The following is a 22,110-nucleotide window of genomic DNA, read 5'->3' as shown; positions in this document are numbered from 1 at the left end:
GTCAGTGATTACAATGCTGAAGGATGCTCCATTTTGATTGAAAGATCCTTCAGCGGCCAAAGATATCTAGACAGACATATCCAAATTAATATTTAAGTAATGCTACACTCAATCTATTCCAGTAAAGAAGCACATGCCAATGATATCTTTTCCTGCCTAGCAAATATAAATATCCAGGGCCTCTCAATTTCTGAATAATACAGAATGCAGTTGTTCATTTTGGTGACTATAAGCACCAAAATGCTTATTTATTTATCTATATATTTATTGAACAACTGAATTGTGCAAGATGGAAATGTTGAGACTTCAGCTTTGTTGGCTACCTGACATTTCTAAATGGGCATATCACTGAACTCTAAATAGGAAAATTCAAACTGAAAGACCATTAAAGTGACCTCCAACAGCATTTTATTCTTCTTCAAGTACATTAAGACAAATTCAATAAAGCAGAGTAACATCTGAGATGGGACTTATTGGAGAGAAACATAGCAGAAGCAGGTGCTCTTGCCACAGCTGACCTTGGCTCCAGCTCCAGCAAGATATCTCCTCCAGACCCATCGACATGCTCTTACAGCTCATTGCATTTGTGATCAATTTAACCGAAACGTCTGCAGATAGAAATCTGCCATGAAACACAGCTGCTGCCTTTCCCTTTTGACTTGCGCAAACTTTATCATATATCCAGCCTGTATGATAATTTCGTAGCTACATAAATTTTGCATGAAAGGGTAAAAAATTATTCCGTCTTTATATATAACTTTCAGCCAGAAAGATTCATAAATACTGCCTGAAGATAAATTAAACTTTGGCATGGAATATAATTTATGAAAATTGTGAAACACTTGACTTGATTCCACCAAAAAATATATTAGATTTTGACGACTAGCAACCTTCCTCAGAAGTCACCCATCAAAATGTGATGTTTAAATAGAATTAAAACAGCAATATAAATTTTTAAAATATTTTAGTAGTGAATCATATCACATATATGAGTTATTAATTAAACAAATGACTTGCAATCACAAAACGGTTTTGATAATTTATATCTTAGCTTCTGCTGGATCTGGGGAACATAACAGACAAGGAAAGAAATACGGTTCCTGTTGAGAAGAGAGAATATGATATCCTCACACTCTATTACTTATTTTCTTTTAGCTGGTGTGGTTTTAGTGACTGCTTTCCTCAGAGTTAAAAGTTGCACAAACCTAAATTTAAAGGAAGCAAGTAAGGAAACTTCCATTGAATGCTGGTGGCATTTCATCACTAGCAGTAAAGCTATGTAGTGTGGGAGTTGGCAAAAAAAAATAAATAAACAAAAAAGGAAACAAAGTTAAATCTGGGTAGACTGACAAATTCTGTTACTTATTTACATCACTGTTCTAAACATCTGAACTCCAAGTTTTATATAAAAGCACACTCTTCGTTTTGGTAGTATTGACAATATTTCTTAACTTTAAGAGCTCGATTTTGTACTTTAAAGCTTTACAAGCCCTCCTCAACCTATGTTAATTTTTTTTAACTACAGCTATAAGGCTCACCCTGTATTAGTCTCTCTCTCTCATATCTGTCTCTCTCTCTCTCTCCCTCACACACACACACACACACACACACACACACACTCCCTTATGTTTAACAAAATGTAAGAATTATGTCAAGGGAAACAAAATGCCAACATAAATGTAGTTAAGGCTCAGGCACTGAAGAGAGACTTCCAAAACCCCATGCTCTCTTCTCTGTGAAACACACACACACACACCCCAGAGGATTACAAACTCCTTGAAAAGCAGTGGTAGTGCTCAATTCATCTTTCAATACCCACTATCTAACAAGATACCTGACCAGTTGTAGATGCTCAGTGACTATGAGCGGAATGAAAGAAGTGAGGAATGACTAAAGAAGGACGCCTGGATCTTTCCAGGCCCCCCACCAGCAGCAGTTGCCAGTTCAGATGAACAGCCTGTGGCAGGTTGATCCCCAGTGCTATGATTTCAGGTAGTATCAAAGAGGCCCCTGATTTAGAAAGGGATCATTCCTCTCTCAACCATGTTACTGTTGACGAAAATCCCTTTAAAATGGTTCAACTATATCATTGCATGGATATCTGTAATTATCAGGACTGGGGTAGGACTTGGAAGGGTGGCCCATGACTTAGAGCCTACACCCACTAAGGTGTAAGGAGTTGACATGTCCTGTCCCTTGGAGTAGATTTATATTACAATGATGTAGAACAAAAGGGGTCCCTGGATATCTGAAGACAATATTACAAAAAGAAAATGTACAGAATCTGGACAACCTCAAAATTTGCTAAAGGTTAGCATTATCTTAACTTAATGTAGCTAATGAAGTCAGAAAAAAAGAATGTATAGAATGAAATTTACCATTAGAAATGATTTATGACATTTTGATCACATCCCAGATCTCAGATAAAAGAGAAATTTTTCTTGGGCATGGTCACACAGTGATCTTGTAGGGTTTAGCACAAAAGGAGCCTTAAGATGTCCCCTACCTACAAACAACTGGCTGTTCAGCTGCAGTCGAAAATGGCCCTCCTCCGACGTCTCCCTGGTGCTCCTTGGAAGGTTGTCCACCTGCAGGGAGGTCTCCTTGAGGTTCCTCTCAGCCCGGACATAATGCCATTGGTTGTCATTCAGAAGAGAAGGAGACTGGACTACAAGCTCCACAGGACCATTCCCGACATCCATGGCAAAGGTGATCTCTGAAGGAGCTGAAACCGGAAAGGAAAACAGGAAGAAGGATAGAGGGAGTTGTTAGCACATTCAACGCACAGGCTTGAGTGGGAGAAACGATTGTAAGTCAATATCAATGTAGAGAAGACTTCTTTTGAAATCCCTGCAGCATTGAAATCACCATTAATAGTAACAGCTACCAAATTAAATGTGTATACTTGTTCCAAGTTGTTTTTTTCCTGCTACTTTTGCAAATTCAGGAAACAGGATAGGCACCTGGACCATTCATGCTCATCTGATAAACCTGCATGAATGCCGAGGCCCTGGATTTTCTGGATCTGTTGTGGCTTCAGCTGTGTCCTCCAGGATATCTGCAGACATGAGGTTAGCAAGGCAGCTCCACTCCTGCAGGGAGGAGACTTAGGCCCTGGGAAGTCCAGTGCTTCCTCCTTATTTTACTAATGCATGTTATATAAGCATTTGTGCTATTTCCATAATGAAAAAAGCTCAGAAAGTTGTAACGCCTTGTCCAAGGAGACACTGCTGCAGGTGGCAGTACCTGCAATCAAACCCAAGCCTCCTGTCATCACAAGGGACTCCTTCCATTATTCTTTCTGCCTCTCTATAACAATCTGTGTATAATGGAAGCCAGATGGCACCCAGTCAGAAGTAAGCATACTGATGATGGTGAAATGACAATGGTGATGGCAGCGGTGATGGTGGTGGTGGTAGTGCTGTAGTAGTGGTGGTATTGATGGTGGTGGTGGGCATAATGTTAATGATGATGGTGATGGTGGTGCTGATGGGGGTGGTGGTGATGGAGGTGACGACGATGGTGATGGTGGTGGTGGTGATGATGATGGTGGTGGTTGTGGCAATGGTGGTGATAATGGTTGTGATAGTGGTGGTGGTGATGGGGGTAATGGTGATAGTGATAGTGGCAGTGCTGGTGGTGATAATGGTGATGGTAGTGATGGCACTGGCAGTGGTGGTGTTGATAGTGGTGGTGGCAGTGGTGGTGATGGCGATGGTGGTGGTAATGGTGACAGTGATGGTGATGGTGGCAGTGCTGGTGGTGGTAATGGTGATGGTGGTAACGGAGGTGGTGATGGTGGTGATGAAGGTGATGGTGATGGTGCCAGTGATGGTGGTGGTGATGATAATGGCAGTGGTGGATAACCATTAAGAGAGAGAACTGGAAGGGGTAGCACAGTGGGAACAACGAACTCTATGCCAGGCACCATGCTAAGCACTGACCATGGATTATCTCATTTTAATACACAAAACCACCCTATGAGAAATGTACCATTATTAGCATTTTATGAGTGAGAAAACTAAAGTGCACAGAAATATAAATAATTTGCTGCAAGTGTCCTAAGTGGTTAGCAGAATCTGACTCCAAAGGCAGGATTCTTCACGATTTTGCTCTATTGAGTATATTGTCTTGTGTTTTCCATTATCACATAAGAATGTTCTAAATTTAAAGGAAATGGAGAGGCTAATTGTAATTAACAAATTGAGGATGAGGAGAGGACTGGAACTTTCATATGCTAGGCATTCCTTTTTTTCTAGGCACCTTCACAATTGCTCCCTCTCCTCTACCCCCTAAAATAGCAAATGGGTATTTATTTGATGAAGTCATCAACTGCCAGATTTAAATTATCAGAAATGCCAAAAGACAAACTCCACCTCAGAGCACTTTCTTCCCAGCCTTTAAACCTTAACTGAAAGCAGCCTCCATCAAAGTCCGCATTACACAGAATTTTGAGTATCTGAGAGCTTGAATTCTTTTGCTTTCTACCGAGCCCTGGCCTAAAGGAAAGGTAGTAAGGTGGAAGCAGTAAGAATGGGATTTAAGAGCTTAGACTCTGCAGCTACTGTGATCTAAGGCGAGTTTTCAATGTCACCATGCCTTAATTTTCTTGTCTGTAAAATGGGAATAAAAACAATACTTAAATCATCAGATTATTTAGACATGAATCCTGATAAAGTTATTAGAACTGTGCCTGGCACATACTGCATGTTCAACAGGTGATGGCTGTTGTTATTATTACTGTGATCTGTGATTTTTCAACCTAGGCAAATTGGCTTCAGGTGACAAATTCATGCCTTAAAGGAAACAGAATTGAAGGGAACAGATTGAGTGACGAGCAGTTAGACTAAATAAGAGTGAAGGTGGCCCCTTGAGTCTTTCTCTGTTTCTTATTCAGATCACCAGTGCCACCTGGCAGCCCTGCACATCCCCAAATTTAAAAACACTTAACTGAGAGATGACTGGACCCCACGTTTACATTTTTCTATAAAACACAGAATAAGATTGGTGAGAATTTGGGTGAGGAATGTTAAAGATTTTGCTAAAAGCTTTCCTGCAAGGCTAGTCTTGTGGATAATAAATTCCACTGAGACAACACATGTTTGGGGAGGGCTTGCTGCTTCGCTGGCTGTGACTAGCCTTGCCCCCTGACCACAACCTCCATAATAGGTTTCCCATCTGTGCTTACCTCTGCTCCAAACTGCAGCCCCCTGCTGTATAATAATCTGTTTATTGTCTCCCCCGAGTCTGCAACTCTAGAAGAACATCTGATTTATCGTATACCCAGCACCTAGCACTGCGCCTTGTATACAGGAAGTTCTCATTTTATTCATTGAAACATCATTACACTGCACATACTAAATGCCATTCTGCCATTTTCTTTATACCTTTACAGTTTTACACCAAGTTATTAGGGTCCTTGCAAAGTCTTTAAAATTATTATTATTTAACTTTATTAAAGCAACTGTTAAAGACATACTATGTTTAAGCTGCACCTCTTAGAATCAGTAAAATTCAATAAAATCAGTAAAATTCAATAAAAATAGTTAATATTTATTGAGTACTTACTGTGAGCCAAATACCTTACTACTAATTTTTCATTAATTGACTCACTAAGACTTGCTACAACTTTATGAGACAGGGAATCTTTTACAGATGAGGGAAGTAAGGTACAGGTAGTAAGCTGTACCTAAGTAAGCTGACCCCGTGTGGGTGGGGCAGAGTCTGGATGTGAATCCAGATGGTGTTTCCCAGGGCTCAATTTTTAAATTATCATTCCTGCGATAAAACCTCCACACCTGGAAACCTGTGCAGTTGCCCTGGCTAGTCAAAGCTAGAATAGATAATAAAGATGCCTGAAAACAATGTGAGAGAATGAATGATACATCCCACTGTGGCCCAGTATAACAGGGCCCTTAAGGCAAACTCAAGCTGGCTCTCACTTGCTGAAGAGGTGGACATAGCCCACTGGCCCTGAATAGGAAGGAGAAGACCAATGACAGCATTAGCTCTATCATGAACTTACCCTCTAAGTTCAACTTCCCCCAACCTTCTGACAAATGCCTTCTCTCACCAGCTACTTCTTTATGGTTCAAGGCAAAACTAAGGAGTCTTAGCCTTTCAGGGCATTTTTTTTCAAGCCAGACCCTGTGCTAGGCACTGAGAATTCTGAGACAAATGAAACAAGATGAGTTCATGATTTACTTTTGAGAAGACTGATAAAGAAAAGAAAGGGCACGTTTAGGGCTGTAACAGAGTTTCTACCAAGTGCTCCTAGGAGATGAGAAGAAGCTGCTAAGAAGACTCCTGCATGATGTTCTTCCAGGACTGACCACCAAGCCCATTAGAGAATATCCTTACGACACACTCTGCACTTCTCCCAGCACTCAGTCCTGAGCTCCATGAAGACGGAACCACACTCCATTTCTGTGTCCTCAATCCCCACCCCAGGTTGGCATGAGAGAGATTTCAGGGTCGATTTATGGAATAAATAATTCATAAGGCCTTAACATAGTGAGTTAATCTCTCTGGCCTTCCACGTGTCCATGTGTAAAATGAGAAATATGAACTAAATAAAATACTGTTAAAACTTTTCAGGGACATAATCTCTTCAAGGATCTGATGGCAGCCACATTTTCTATCTCTAGAAAAACAGTACCTGTGGTATTGCACAAAATTGCAGGGGCTTCCTCTATGTCCTGTGCCTCAAAACCTGGAGGTAAATAATTGTATATTCTCTTAAGTTCTAACATTGTCAATCCTGTGGACTGGTGCAAAGCAGAGTTGGGGTTGCTGCAAGGAGTCAGACAGAGCTGGGTGGGTCCTCGATTCTAACCTTCCCAGCCATGCGATCAGGGCTTGCCACTTCCCCTCTCTAGGCTCATCCTGCCTACCTGTGCACTGTGTGGTGGTAATCACAGTACAACACAGTGATCGTCATCGATGGGAGTGCTTGGAAAGAAAATGAAATCAGGAATGTAAAGAATTGTATAGTGTCTAATCAGAATAATTGCTCAACCATTCAACAAAAGTGTAATTATTAGTAGTATTCATTTGTACTATTTTCTGAGGTTCTAACTATAGTGTGTCCAAGTTAACATCATATTTTGTAATATTCTCAGTATGATACTTCTGAAATCATAAAGTTAAATCTTTCTTTCTTTTCTCTCATATTTATACAGTAAATATATACATAAACATACATATACATACACACACACACACACATACATACAATATATATATGTATAGTATTTCCTCTGAGCAGCTCAGCAAATTTCTGGTTTTGTTTCCTTTCAAGGTATTTTTAAAAATAAATTACACATTTCAATTCTGACAACTGCCTTAGAAGAATCCTCATTGATTGTCTCCCTGACGACTACCTTCTTTCTAATAATACTAAGTTCGCTTTGGGAAACTCTTCCCTCTTTCCCATTCCCATGGGCTTCAGGGGAAGCTAGCCCACTCTCTGGTGTGGGGGTAGGCCCTGGTATAAATCAATCTGCAATCTATACGTTCCCAGTCACACACATTGGTTCTTGGGGGCCAAGTGAGTGGCCTCTCAGGAGGATTGCTTGTAAGGCTGGAAAGCAGGGATTCTTCACCAGCTGGGATGCAGCTCCACCATGATGGAGAGCCAGCCTTAGACCAAAGTAGACATTCAACATTCATAACAGAGAGAGAAAACCATCAGATGACTGACAACTTTGTTAAACTACTGAAAACAACCATAAACGAAGCCAGTCCTACCTCCTCTGGGCTTAGTCACATGCTCTAGTACCAGTGAATTCCCATTCTTGTGGTTGCCAGTTTAGATTGAATTTTCTGTTATTTGCAGCCAAAGGCATCTGGGTGGCATATGGATGTCACCAACCCCATGTTGCATAAATAAGCATAGGAAGGGAGAAGAACTTGCTCAAGGCAGCTCACAAACCCACTTGGAAGAACAAAAGTTCAAATCCACATTGGGTTCTAGTCTAGCTTCTTTCCACTATGCCAGACTGACTCTCAAAAGCCATTTCCTTCTGATCTCCTCATCTACTCTAAAATATCAATTTCTACCTGTACAGCCATTGTGAGATAGGTATCAAAATAGTTATTGTTTTCACAGGCCCACTAAAACACATTCACTAAGACTTGCGAACATAGTGGCATGTCTTCTTTTTCATAGAGTACAGGCTACAAAATTCAAATACCTTTGAAAGCAGGCTGGAAGGAAATGGACTGAAAATTTCATGGGAATCTACTGTTCCCTGTCCAATAATTTGGATATATCAACCTTGGAAACTGCTGCTCAGATAGTTTTAGAGGAACACTCCTTGCGGATGGGAGGGAAATCTATTCTGAGCCACTGCATCTGTTAAAAGGCCATTTCCTTTCCAAGTGCCTGGTCTGTAGAGGTTTCTTGCCATGAACCCTTTAGGGTAAAAATTCCATCTGCCTAAAATGCGTAATATGAGAGTAGCTGTAAATAAAGAATACAAGATGTTTCCATCCCACTTTGGTCTTTTCTCCTTTTAAATATTAATAATAACAAATATTTGAGAGTATAAGATCTTGAACTTTTCAATGTTTTTATATAAAATCTTGTCTTGGAGAGTATATGTTCTCCAATCTGGTGATATATTATATACCAAGCAATTACTTCAGTGGGTTTTGATTTTTGTCAAATGTAATTCTAAAATACAGTACCACAAAGTGCAAACAAACTGGACATTGATACGTAATTAACACTAAATCATCAGTCATTACCTTGTAATAATATACGTTTGCTGCTGCTTTAATGAATCAAAAGGCCATGGGGCCTGATTTTTATTAAATTTACATTGAAGTTATTATATCCATATTATGAAATTGTTAGCATTCAACTCAACATTTTTAGAGACTGGCCATGTTAGGTATGAGGGATCTTGTTTCACACCAAAGCCACAAGAGCTTCCTCCCATTAATAGTCTCAATAGTTGGAGCAAAAGGAGGTTAAAACTACCAATTAAGAAGATCTTTTTCCTTGTATGTATTGTGTGGTAACTGCAAAAGAAACACTTAGCTGCTTGGTAATTTGCAGGAGACTTAAACACCTCTGTCATCTCCTCCAGTCATTTTTTTTTTTTGTCTCCCTTTCTGGAGCTCTCAAGTTTCCAATTTCTGTTGCTAAGACATGACTTATGCTTTCAAGGGTATTTCATGCAGTCACATCATTATAGTGATATGGTCAATTGCCTCAATCAAACTACAGAAAAACATTCATTTAGACACACATACATACGGCACCTAATGACAAGCCTGAGTCTTTATGGTCATGGGAATAACAAGGGCAAGGTGGTGGGTACAGCCTACCCCGTCTATAAGCAATAAAAAGTGCGCTGCATGCAGAGAACCAAAAAAATAGCAAATGTCACTAAAAATACATCTTTTTAAAAATTATTACCATACACAAGTAATTCTAAGCAATGTTAGTGATAAAACATCCCTTCACCAAACAAATCATTTGTTGGTCTGTTTCAATAGATGCTGAAGCTACTATTTTTATTTTTTATTTACCTATTTTTTTTTTTTCTGAGACAAAGTTTCACTCTTGTTACCCAGGCTGGGGTGCAGTAGTGCAATCTTGGCTTACTGCAACCTCTGCCAGTGGGGTTCAAGCGATTCTTCTGCCTCAGCCTCCTGAGCAGCTGGGATTACAGGCACCTGCCACCACACGTGGATAATTTTTGTATTTTTAGTGGAGACGGGATTTCACCATGTTGGGCATGCTGGTCTTGAACTCCTGACCTCAAGCAATCCTCCTGCTTAGGCCTCCCAAAGTGCTAGGATTACAGGTGTGAGCCACTGCGCCTTGACTTAAGTTCTTACTCTTAAAAATAAACAAATATATTTTGTTTGTATGACACTACTGTTAATTTTTAACAATGTATGTATAAACTTCAAATTAGTATGTTTTCTCTCTTTCCACTTAATAAATATTATATTCTGAGGGAAAGTTAATACAGAGAACTCTAGATTTACCATTGTCTTCTAAAAATACAGACTCAAATCTAATTGTTTATTTTTAAGAATAAGAACTCAAGTTCTCATTTTTCATCTGTATAATTACTGTGCTAGCTTTGTTTGACTCAAATCTAATGTTGAATACATGAATGTATGGAACCACAGAGGTTTGAGACAAAATTTGCATCCTACTAGAACCCAAGCAACTTCAAATTCTTAGGAATATGGTAACTTTTTACCTAATAAAATAGAAATTTATCATGAATTTTCTGTTGAAATTATTGTAGTATAATTTTTTTGCTTGCAGAGACATGTAGAAGTTTCTAGAATCAATCCTGAAGTAAAAACATTGACAGTACTAGAATTTACAGAATTTAGTATAAAATGAAATTTTTACGAATTTTTAAAAAATACATTAGGAAGTTTAAAACCTTATCTATTTGTATAGCTCTTGCTTCATATGAAACAAACTAAAATTAATAGAAAGTATTATTTTCTCAATATAAGATAAATGGACATGAGCACACTCTCTTTTGAACATGAACATATGAAAAAACTTAAATTTTATGAAGTCACTGTCAAATTTCGAGAAGTAGAGACTCAGAAACATAAATTTTAATGTTACTATGATCGCAACAGAGCAATATATAGGTATGCTTTTTCCCTTTTTATTAAAAATACCACTTGATGTAATTTTTTTAAATTGTATTTTATTGGTATTGGAATATTGTTTCATTAGTATGATTATATACAAAATGTTTAATTATAGGAAATGTCACCATCTGTATTCCCGTTATTTTTCTTCGCATATCATGATTATTACTGAATATAGTTTATATGTAGGATATGCAGTGCTAAAAGGTGATCCACATCCTGGCATCAAGTTTATTAGATACGCCACTGTCCATGGGGAAGTGGCAGAGAAACCATGGGAATTCCGATTGGATAGTCACACGCTCCTAGTGTGGGAAATAAGTCAGGAAATTACTTTTGGAACAAAGGCAAAGCAAAAATGTAGACCCTAAATATGAATAGAATGCATAATAATCCTCTTTTCAGCTTTGCATGGAAAGTGTCATGAATAAAGTCCTGTAGTGTGGAAGATTAAAGTCACAGGTAAGAAATACCTTTGGAAACTGTAATAGGTGTCTATGGGAATTTTCGGAATGTCCATGTTTTGATGAGAGAATGACTGATTAAATACTGACAGGTCATAATAAATCATAAAGCATCAGAAGGAACTAGACATTATCACTGCTAATTTTACAGATGTCCAGTGAGATTAATTTGCTGGTACAAATGCCCACTAGTGACTGGTGGCAAAAACAAGACTAAAACTTGTTTGTTGATCAGTTACATTAAATTCATAATTGAGGGCACTTACAGCTTATTTCGAGTCGAATGAAGTCTTTAATGCCAAGATTTTCTAGGAAAACTCCGGATAATGCTGTGGTTTTAAAAAAGAAGGAAATATCGGCACTGAATTCCGCATGGAAGGTAGGAAAGTGGAGGTAAGAGGCTTCTGTATAAAATGAGACGGCGTTCCAGAAGCGTCCTGCAAATGAGAAAATCCTTCAACATGGTTTATAGTTTTCAATGGGGTATGGGAAAGCACTGGACATGTGGATAATTTTCAAGACTAGGGCACACTGCAGGGAAAAGGGATAAGGGAGTAAAAACATCCTGTGCTCATGTAATGCAGAGAGAAAGCTTCTTTCGATTTTGTACTCACGGTCACCATAGCAACGCAAGGGACCAATTCTCCAAGCGGCTTCTGAGTTTGATCTGTCGGTATCAGTGATAACTATCTGAGTGACAGGCAAGTGGTCTTTGAAGGAAAGAAAGCCAGTATCATTTGTCCTGCAAAACATAAATTTAAGAAAAAAAGAGGACAAAATGTAGATAATCTAGGGACTCTTTTCCATGACCCCTCTTTTCAGAAGTGATTTGGCCAGTTGCAGCAGGGTAGGGGCAGAGAGGGGGAAAACAGCAGGCCTTTCATTGCCTAAGTGTGTGTGAAGGGAAGGAATGTTAATTACAAAACCCATGGCTGGCTTCCAAAAACAAGTGAATTTTACATCTTCCCCACGTGTGCTTGTAGAAATGGATAGTTTACAAAGATGCTGCTTTTGGTGGCTAAGAGCAGCCCAACAGCTCAATGTGTGCAAATGTGACATTAAACCTCACCTCTCATTCCCATAAAGAGATCGGCTATCTCAGCAACTAACTTGAAACAGCCATCACAAGTTCCACTCAAAAATCACTCCAAGGACTTGTTTCAGCCACCTGCCAACAGGTTTTAATCAACTTGAGATTTTTTTTTAACCACCTTTTAACTTGAGGTGCTTTATAGTTACTGCTTCGTTGCTTTTCATTTTGTTCTTAAAGATCTCAGTAGTTAGTGACTCTGGCTTTGTTTTTGTTAACCATGCAAATAAAATATTGACTAATCACCTTTGGATAAAGTTTAGAAAGAATAGTATAAGCCATTGGATATTTTCCCCTTTTGTTTAAGGTGGTGTTTTTGGACTCATGGTAAGGGCCACATCATTTGGCTGAGAAAGAAAAATTGGATGTAGGAAACTAGCATTGAATGTACAACGGTTTTGAGCAGAAATAAACTAGGGGATAGGTATTTTTCCCCCAAAAAAATCCTATGCTGTAGGTGTCATTATGCCCATTTACAAATGAGGAAACTGAGGCTCAGAGATATTAGATAGCTGGCCTAAAGTCACACCTCACACCACAGAAGAGACAGGGACAATGCCACATTCTTGGTATCCGCAGTATCTACCCCAGGTCTTTAAGGACATAGTTTTAGAAGTATACAGCTGTGTTCTGGAATCTCAGTCCCCAGGTCCTAGCTGTGTTAGACTGGGCAAATAATTTCATTTCTGAGATCTTCAGTGTGCTCAATTTTAAAATGGAGATAACATCTACATCACAGTGACTAATGGGTTTAAAAGAGATTATGTAGTCACTTAGCATGGTGCCTGATCTACGGTAAATGCTCAAAAATGGTGGCAGTGACACTTATTTTAGTTCTAATCTTTGTTCCTGAACTGCTCTGTGGCCCCAGGCAAGTCAATTTATCTTTTTATGCATCCACCTATGATTTTGTATTGGAGAGCTTATATTACACAGCACATGTAGAAAATTAAATTTTCAGATTTATTATCCAACTCATGAAAACGGAGAAAAACATATTAATTCATCTTGATTATGAATAAGTCAAATATTCACCTGTACATATATTCCTACAGATCAAAAGGAAAATGTAAAGAAATATACTATACAATATCTACAATTCGAATACCTGTACTTAGAGGCCATTCAAAGGATATAGAATAAGGCTTTTGTCTCAGCTTGAAAGTACATCTATGAATGTTGCATAGACACAGGGATGAATTTCAGTCTCCACATTCTGGTATCTTTTCAGGCAGAGATTTCAAAGCAAATTCCAAACAGCCGAAGTGGAATGAAGACCAAACCCATATCCTCTCCTGAAGAAATTCTGTACTGCTATAGAATGGTATGTCTCTCCATTTCCATTTTCAAGGTGAAAATGGTAGTTTCTAAAGTCTGCCCATCAATGCCAACGACTGCCTTTCATACACATTCTGGCATCTTTTCTACAAAAGTTTGATGTTTTTGTGTCAAAGTGTTGGGATCTAAAAATAGCACTCTAAGAATAAAATTATCTTCCAAATAACAGAGGAAAGAAATCATATTTAGTTTGATGATGCAAAGCACATTACTAAGAATACTTTTTACCTGAAAACGTAAAGTAAATTGCTCTCTAAAGCTGTTTAATGCAACAGAAACAGATACAAATTTAAATGCCTACAGGGGCCAAGCAAGTCAAAAAGCATGCGAATCCAGCTTTGTGTTAGTAATAAATGGAAATTGACACACAATCTCTTGTCAGGGGGAAAGAGAGATAAGTATAAAGTAGCTGTCCCAACTAAAACAGGCCTGTAGTACTCACTAGCAACAGGAAATTATGCTATTCTGTAATATGAGACCAAAGAGCCAGGCTAGAATCTTAATGTAAAAATTTTCAGGTTTTGAATATTGGCAGTGAATTTTAAATTTCTTTAAAAAATTATAATGGGAACCCACACTGACTGGACCAATAAACTGCAGATGAAGGCTGTGTTGAGCCTATAGGCAATGGAATCATCAAGGGGAATTTGCGTATTTCTTCCTGCTTTTAAGGTCATATTGGGAATATGATCGGATTTAATTAAATTTGTGAGTGACAGGTACCATTCCAGCACTTCAAAACAATGGGTAGGACAATTGGTGGTGATGGTAGTGGTGATCGTCATGGTGGGTTTTAGTCACAATAAAATGATGCAAATGATGGTGGTACCTATTGATAGGCAAGGAGTCTACAGCTGTAGATTTGCTTTCTTCATGCCAAGGGTAAGGATTCTGCAAACTTTCACTTCCTTTGGAACAATGCACAAGGCCCTTCCTAAGTACAGTTGAGAGATGATTGTGTTGTATGTAGTAAGAAAGCCTGTCGCGGGGATCAGACGACATGAGTTGAATCCATGTACCTCAACACCCTAGTTGTATAACATCAGTGAGGTCACTCTGGGGATCAGCTTTCTTATGTTTTAAATGGTTATAATAATAACAATAATTCAATATTGTTGTATTAATCAAAGGGAATAATGCATACAAAACAATGAACACACCAACTTGTACATAGTAGAAACTCAATACATACTTATGGAAATTCTCACTGAAGTTTGAAATAAAAATATGACATACAAAGAATATATAAAATGAGAACAAGAAACGGCACCCCACACCAGGAATGCATGAGCAGAGCAGCCAGACATTCCCATTTATGGAGTCTACAAGGGCACATGGAATAGGCATATGATCCTTAAAAAATACTTTAGTATGACCTAAAAATAATAAAACACATGTGGCAAGAAAAAAATTAAATATTCTCAAGAGCAAGGGTGTGGTACAGAATTAGTCAATGTGGTCTTCTCTAAGTTTAAATATCTGAATTTTGGTATTTCACCAAATTTAGAGTGGCAGAGTGGTGGGGGCGGGGTATCATTCAGGTTTGATGAAATGTCACAGACTGCCATTCATTTTCATCAACCAATTTTGGTTAACTGCTGCTTGGTAAGCTTATTTTAGTATATAATTTGGGTGACTTAACTATTAAAAATTACAGTGGGTTTTTTTTCCCCTCTTTTGTGTCCTTTCCTCTTTCAGTCACTCAGAAGCAGCAAATACAACGTTATATATATGGTAGACAAACAGAAAATTATAGGAAGAATTCAAGAACTCAGTTCCCTTTGAAGTCCTTATGTGAATCTGAGTGGATCAACCTCAAGAGACCCCACACCCCCTTCTCCTGAGTGGGGTACATGATGTTTTTCGTTTCTTATGGCTGCAAAGGAGGAATGGCCAGTAAGATGCCTGCAAGCAACTCTTCAAGTCTGCAGTGCTGCACTGATGCTTGCTGATAATTCTGTCTTAGCTTTGTTTAAGGAGCAATTATTTCTCTTTTGCTTTCTTTCTCAAGGCTTCCAGATTTAAAAAAAAAAAAAAAAAAGACCGAGGAGTTTAGGTAACAAGAAGCTTTAAATGAGCTTAAAGGTCATTTGGCTGCCAACCAAAGCAAATGCAGGCATTGAGTGGTCAAATATACAGTCTACCCCAGGATAATATCCATCTCCCTGTGCTCCACACAGGGGTTGGTGGGGGGGCACTGGACCACATCTGCAATCTTGTTTTTATTTTCTAACATAAGAAACAAGGGGTGAAGGCAAATTAAGTATGTATTTAAAATGTTCAGAAACTATTTTTTTTTCTATAAATGCTCCAGAAATCTGAAACCATAGGACTTTTCACAAACAGATACAAGAAAACAAAAGCAGGTCTTTTGTTTTCAAAATATATATCTCTCTTTCTCTGGAACACACCAACTGTTTGTCTTCTCCAACTCTTCAAATTTCTCAAGACTCAATTCCAGTTTCCTCTCAAAAATGTTCCCAAATGTTCTGTATTCTCTTTTCCCTCTCTATTCTAATTTTAATTTCTTGCATAAAATATTTTGTGACATTGATTTATATATTGACTTGTGTATGTGTGTGTAATTCTTGTTTTCCCTGTTGGAAAATGAGTAAATGTTTTGTAGAGAATAAGCTCGACATTAAACAGCAATCTAGCAAAGGTATCTGCAAAGTCAGACCATCGAACCCACTGTGATTTGCTTTCTCTTGGCTTGAGCAGTCCTCCCCTTGTCCATGGCTAGTATTTTATCCTGAATCTCATCTTCTGATTTCTCAGGGCACTTTCTCCTTCAATTAAGCTCTCTCTTTATGTTGTACCTTCAACTTCTCCCACTCTTTCTGCTTGCATGCTGTAGTCATCCTCAACCCTATCTCTCAATCTAGTTACTTCCCTTCTTTTCTCTTCAGAGCCAAATTTTCTTCAGATAATTGCCTGCATTCTCTCATCTCATCTTCCTCTGCACCCTTTTCCACCTCAACCTACGACAATTGGCCTTTTTCCCTTTCAGTCCACTGAGACTTCTCTTATTAAATTGCTAGTTTCCGTGGAACATGTCGGCCCCTAATGTCCTTCACTTTGTTACACCATTTTACATTTTACTTTTGCCTTCTTTGCTGCTACACACACACACACACACACACACACACACAGACACACACACACATGTTCCTTCATGAGTATATATTTATTTGACTGTCTACTAAATCCTTCCCTTGGATGTCATCAGGCACCTTAAACTAAGATGTTCAACCTTCTTCACTAGTCATTTTCTCAGGGGTCAGCTTTCCCACCTGTCTGTCACTCAACTCTGTGAATGACTTGCCCTGTACACTCAGTTGCTGAGATCATAAGCATAAGAGTCTTCATTTCTTTCTTACTTCCTCCCTCACTCTTAATTAACAATTTCCACCAATTTCACCTTCTTCATATCTCTCCGTTCAACTGCTTTATCCTCATGCTGCCGGACTCAGTTTTATTTTGAGATCTCATGGTTCTGCCTAGGCTTTGGGGCTGGTGACATAAACTGGATCCCTGCTTCTAATCTATCCACTCTCTTAATTCCTATCATTCTTCTTATTATTCCAAGAAACATGTTTACATAATATGTACCATGATTCACACTTTATTGCTTAAAACCTTTTAAGAGGTCTCTACCTCTCACAGGCAAAGTCCCAATACCAAAATATTTATAAAGTGGACAATAAAATTCTATTTTAAATCACTGTTGCCTTTTCCAGAAATAAACTATTTTTAAAAAAATAAGATCCCTAAATTAGAGGCACTGCTAGAGTTTGAGGTTGCTGCTTTATTATGTACTGGTGGTTTGGGGACTCAGATGAGCAACTTATATCTGTGGATCCTTTCCCTGGCCACGGGAGCATTGAAGTAGAGTTTCACTCATGAGCTCACTTAATCCTGAGAATAACGCTAGGAAAATATTGTAACAATTTCCTGCATTGTACAGGAGCAATAACTGAGATTCAGGAAGGTGATGAAACTTCTCAAGGTTTATCATTTGCAAATGGAAAGGCCAGGATTTGGACACAGATTTAGATGCCAAAGCATTTGCCTATAACCACCAATGTCTCCTGTGCTCCAACACGAGTCTCCCACCTGCCGACAGCAGCTCTCTCAAGAGCGGAAGCTGGTGTTTCTCACATTAGTCTGTGCCGCCTCTGGACTGTGCTGGAATCACAGCGCCAGGCCCTGAGTCCTCACACTGTCCTCCTTAGGTCTCAGGGTGACCATCCCCATTCTGTGCACACAGGCTTTCTCCACATAAGACACAGCTCAATTGACTAGGTTTTAGTTTACTAATTTGCAATCATTTTCCAGCCCTGCATTCCCTGAGATTACACATGGATCACCTTGACAGGATTTCTGGGAGTCCATGAGCTCTTCTGTTCCAGATACACAAGGAATCTCTTGGTTTATTTACACACAGGGCAGATCCATCAGTTACATGGTGAATTTTAAGAATAAACTTTCAGACAGAAGCCCTATTTTGGGGAGAAGGAACCTCAGTGCTATTTCCTTACTCCACTCGAAGTTTGGTGGTTGAATGAACTTTGTGCTGGCATGCTATTACTTCTGTTTTGTTTTTGTTCATTGCATACATGCATTTATACTTTTCTTTCTTTTCCCTTTAGTTTCTTTTCTTTTTATTTCCAACTTTTAATTTCAGGGGTACATGTGCAAGATGTGCAAGTTTATTACATAGGTAAACATGTGCCATGGTGGTTTGCTGCACAGATCATCCCATCACTTAGTTATTAAGCCCAGCATCCAGTAGCTATTCTTCCTGATGCTCTCCCTCCTGCCACTCCCAACCCTCCTACGGGCCCCAGTGTGTGTTGTTCCCCACCCCGATGTGTTCATGTGTTCTCATCAGTCGACTCCCACTTTTAAGTGAGAAGATGCAGTATTTGGTTTCCTCCTCCTGTGTTAATTTACTGAGAATAAAGGCTTTCAGCTCCATCCATGTCCCTGCAAAGCACAAGATCTCATTCATTTTTATGACTGCACAGTATTTCATGGTATATATGTACCACATTTTCTTTATCCAATCTATCATTGATAGGCACTTAGGTGGATTTCATGCCTTTGCTATAGAGAATAGTGCTGCAATGAACAGACATGTGCATGTATCTTTATCATAGAATGGTTTCTATTCCTTTGGGTATATGCCCAGTAATGGAATTGCTCAGTCAAATGATAGTTCTGTCTAAGTCTTTGAGGAATCGCCACACTGTGTTCAAAAATGATTGAACTAATTTACACTCCCACCCACAGTGTAAACGTGTTCCTATTTCTCCACAACCTCTCTAGCATCTGTTGTTTTCATGGCTTTTTAATAGCCATTCTGACTGGTATAAGATGGTATCTCATTGTGGTTTTGATTTGCAATACATGCATACAGACTTTTCTTAGACATCCATTTAACTTCTATAAATCAGTGTTGCCTTTTATAGCTTATTTAAGATCGGATGAAAATGGAGAAAATAATAATAAAAAGATGGTTGATAAATCTTTGAGCTCTGACTCCATGCCACGTCTGCTGGGTGCACAAATTATTGCTAACTCAGCCAATATTTCCCAGAGATAGATATTCCCCCACTTTTAAAAAATACATTAGAAACCAGAAGCTCAGAGAGGCTAAATGACTTAGGCTTTCTAGTTAATAAGTGACAAATCCACAATTTGTTCTTTCCATTACATAATAAAATATTACTGAGAGATTCATTACATTTTACATCCAGAAAATGACAATGATACCAGCAAAAATAGCTACAGTTGGGTGTATTCTAAGTGTTATTACATGAATTAGCTCATGACACTTTCACAAAATACCTACAAGACAGATGTGCAAAGGAGATGGAATTATTTCTCCTTCTGCTACATGATGAAGGCAGTACACTTTTAAAAAATGCAGACATTGGGATTTATCTGTAGTTCACAGAGAGCATTGCCATGGACCACGGAAGCAGCCCCAGCCAGAGTGGAAATGACAAAGACAGAGAGAATGAAAGGCACACGAAAACAGCATCACCAGCTTCCCATTCTGTCAGAGCTGTCCCCTTCAGACATACTTGGCTAAGAGTTCCAGTAAATTCTGATCAAGAAGAAGTTGTAAGGAATGTCTCCTTGTGTATCTGTGTTCTGACTGGTGAGTTCTGAATATCCCTGTGGTAAAGCCACCTCCTCAGGGAGAGGATCATTTCATGTAAATGCAAAATCATGATCTCTATAATGACTTTAAGTTTTATTTCTGGTACAATTTTGCAATTGCTCAAATAATGAGACTTTACAGACAATTTAGTGATAGTATATTTGAAAGGCTTGACAGATAACTGATGTAATAGAAACCTCAGCATATGTTTTGTTTTCCACAAGATTAAAAAAAAAAGTATTTCATAGCTATGTTTTGTTTTCCAGAACTCATGGATGATAAGCTGTTCATATTAGATATTTTTCCCTAAAAGGTGGATAGGATGGTGGCATCATTAAATAAAAAGAAAGAAAGAAAAAAACCCGCTTTAATGCTACGCCAGGCAAAATATCAGCTATTTACCTCATTTAGAATTCTACAAAGTAATGATGTGACATTTTGGTTTTGAATTTTCAACCTGTTATTACAAGTTCTTTTTTTCAATTTTCATATTTTTTCTTTATCTCTTAATTGGGCAATGCCTTTTTATTCTTTCCATTGAAGTACCTCACAAAACATTCTGCCTAAAAAAAAAAATGTAGGCTGGGCATAATGGTTCACGCCTGTAATCCCATAACTTTGAGAGTTCGACACGTGAGGATTGCTTGAGGTCAGGAGTTTGAGGCTGCGGTGAGCCAAGATCACACCACTGCACTCGAGCCTGGGTGACAGAGTGAGATTCTCCCTTAAAAAAATAATAAAAAAAATTGAAACCCAGTCATGGGAACATTAGCATAAGGAAGCCAGTATCAAGTTACTCCAGAATGTATACTTTAAGAGTATATTCAATGACTAAAACAGCAGAAAGTAACTAGGAAGTGGAGCACATATCTGGCCAGGAAGTGTGGATGGGGAGAGAGAAAATGTCCCATCTCTTCATTCATGCATCCTCTCATTCAGCAGTTAACGCGTGGAGGACCCAACACATGCCAAGCACACTCCTCTCCAACACAAGAGGCTGGCCCTGATTAGTTTGCAAGATGTGTCTGGGAATTCAGGGACTGAGTGAGCAAAAACCCACATAAACCCTTCCTAATTCCTGTCTGCCTAGAGAACAAGCACTTTCAAAACTCAGTAAGCAGCAGAGTAGCTCATAAACAGATTAATGAATAATAAAATTCAACCAGTAGAGATTGCCTAATTTATTATTATTTTTAAATAAGGGATGGAACGTTAGTGTGCCCTGAGGTGAACTTTTTATTTCTCTCAGAATTCAGGATTGGGGCCCCTTCTCAAGATACTATGTGGTCTAAGGCGCCCTTAATGCATGGAGCCTGGGAATCTCAGAGGTGAAGGTTTTGAGGAAACCGAAAGAGTTCTGAAAGATCAAATAATGACCCAGGTGAGGAAACAGCAAAATTCGACACCACTAGGAGGTATCCAGCATCATCTCATTCTGCATCTCATGGGAAGGGAATGCAGGGCCCTTGGGGAGGGCAATGTCCTGGGGCCTGGATTAGACATGCATTCACCAAAACAAAAGCTTATTTTGAAGGCAAATGTATACAAAGATAACTTTTGGAACAGGAAGTTCACTTGTAACTACTTTTTAAAAAATTAATCATTTAATTGAACAACAAAAATTGTATATATTTATAGGGTATAACGTGATGTGTTGACATATGTATAAATTGTGAAATGGCTAAATCAAGCAACTTGACATATCTATCCCCTCACATGGAAACAATCTCGGTGTCCATCAGTGAATAAATGAATAACGAAAATGTGTATATAACAAATGAACTACTGTTCAACCTTGGCAAATTAAGAAAACCCTGCCCTTTTCAATAACATGAATAAACCTGGAATATATGATGGTAAATGAAATAATCCGGGCATAGAAAGAGAAATAACTACTTTTGACAGCCAGAAGAAAATCAATCTGTAGCAAAAGGCATGTAGGTTAAAATTTGGTAAGTATTTATTGTGAGATTGTGAAACAGGAGTAATGGCTAACAAGGAAGTAAATTTCAACTAATTCTATCATGGCTATGGCCTGACCTATCTAAAAATACATTGGTAAAAATCTGTCTAACAGAAATCATTCATCCATCGTTCATTCATGAATTTAGCAACATTTATTAAATAATTTCTCTGTAACAGAAAAGTAGAACCAAAGAGTAAATAGTAGCTTAAAGCTCCAGGATTCCATGTGCTAAAAAGATAACATCCCATAAAAATATTCTATTCTTTATGGAAAAGAATAAAATATTTTCTTTTTTGGATTATCAGATGACTGGAATTTACACCTTACATCATTTTCTCTTCCTATTTTTGCCATATCACTTTATACAAGGGTACACTAAGGGCAAGAGGCAAAGAACAGAGTTACTAAAAATCAAATAAAAACTTCTGTACTTTCTTCT

General features: G+C 38.4%; 1 protein-coding gene across 1 annotated transcript in view; it reads right to left on the bottom strand.

The window, feature by feature from the left end:
• The window catches only part of CNTNAP5 (contactin associated protein family member 5), an 876,147-nt gene that overhangs the window by 146,481 nt on the left and 707,556 nt on the right, over nucleotides 1-22,110 (bottom strand). Inside the window, exons 15-17 of the mRNA XM_016949649.3 lie at nucleotides 11,720-11,847; nucleotides 11,372-11,542; nucleotides 2,507-2,725 (exon numbers count right to left, since the gene is read on the bottom strand). Of these exons, the coding sequence (XP_016805138.3) occupies nucleotides 2,507-2,725; nucleotides 11,372-11,542; nucleotides 11,720-11,847 (518 nt within the window). The remainder of the gene's footprint in view (nucleotides 1-2,506; nucleotides 2,726-11,371; nucleotides 11,543-11,719; nucleotides 11,848-22,110) is intronic.

This window comes from Pan troglodytes, chromosome 13, assembly GCF_028858775.2.
Source record: "Pan troglodytes isolate AG18354 chromosome 13, NHGRI_mPanTro3-v2.0_pri, whole genome shotgun sequence".
Taxonomy (NCBI): Eukaryota; Metazoa; Chordata; class Mammalia; order Primates; family Hominidae; genus Pan; species Pan troglodytes.
This window is presented reverse-complemented; position numbering and strand designations above follow the sequence as displayed.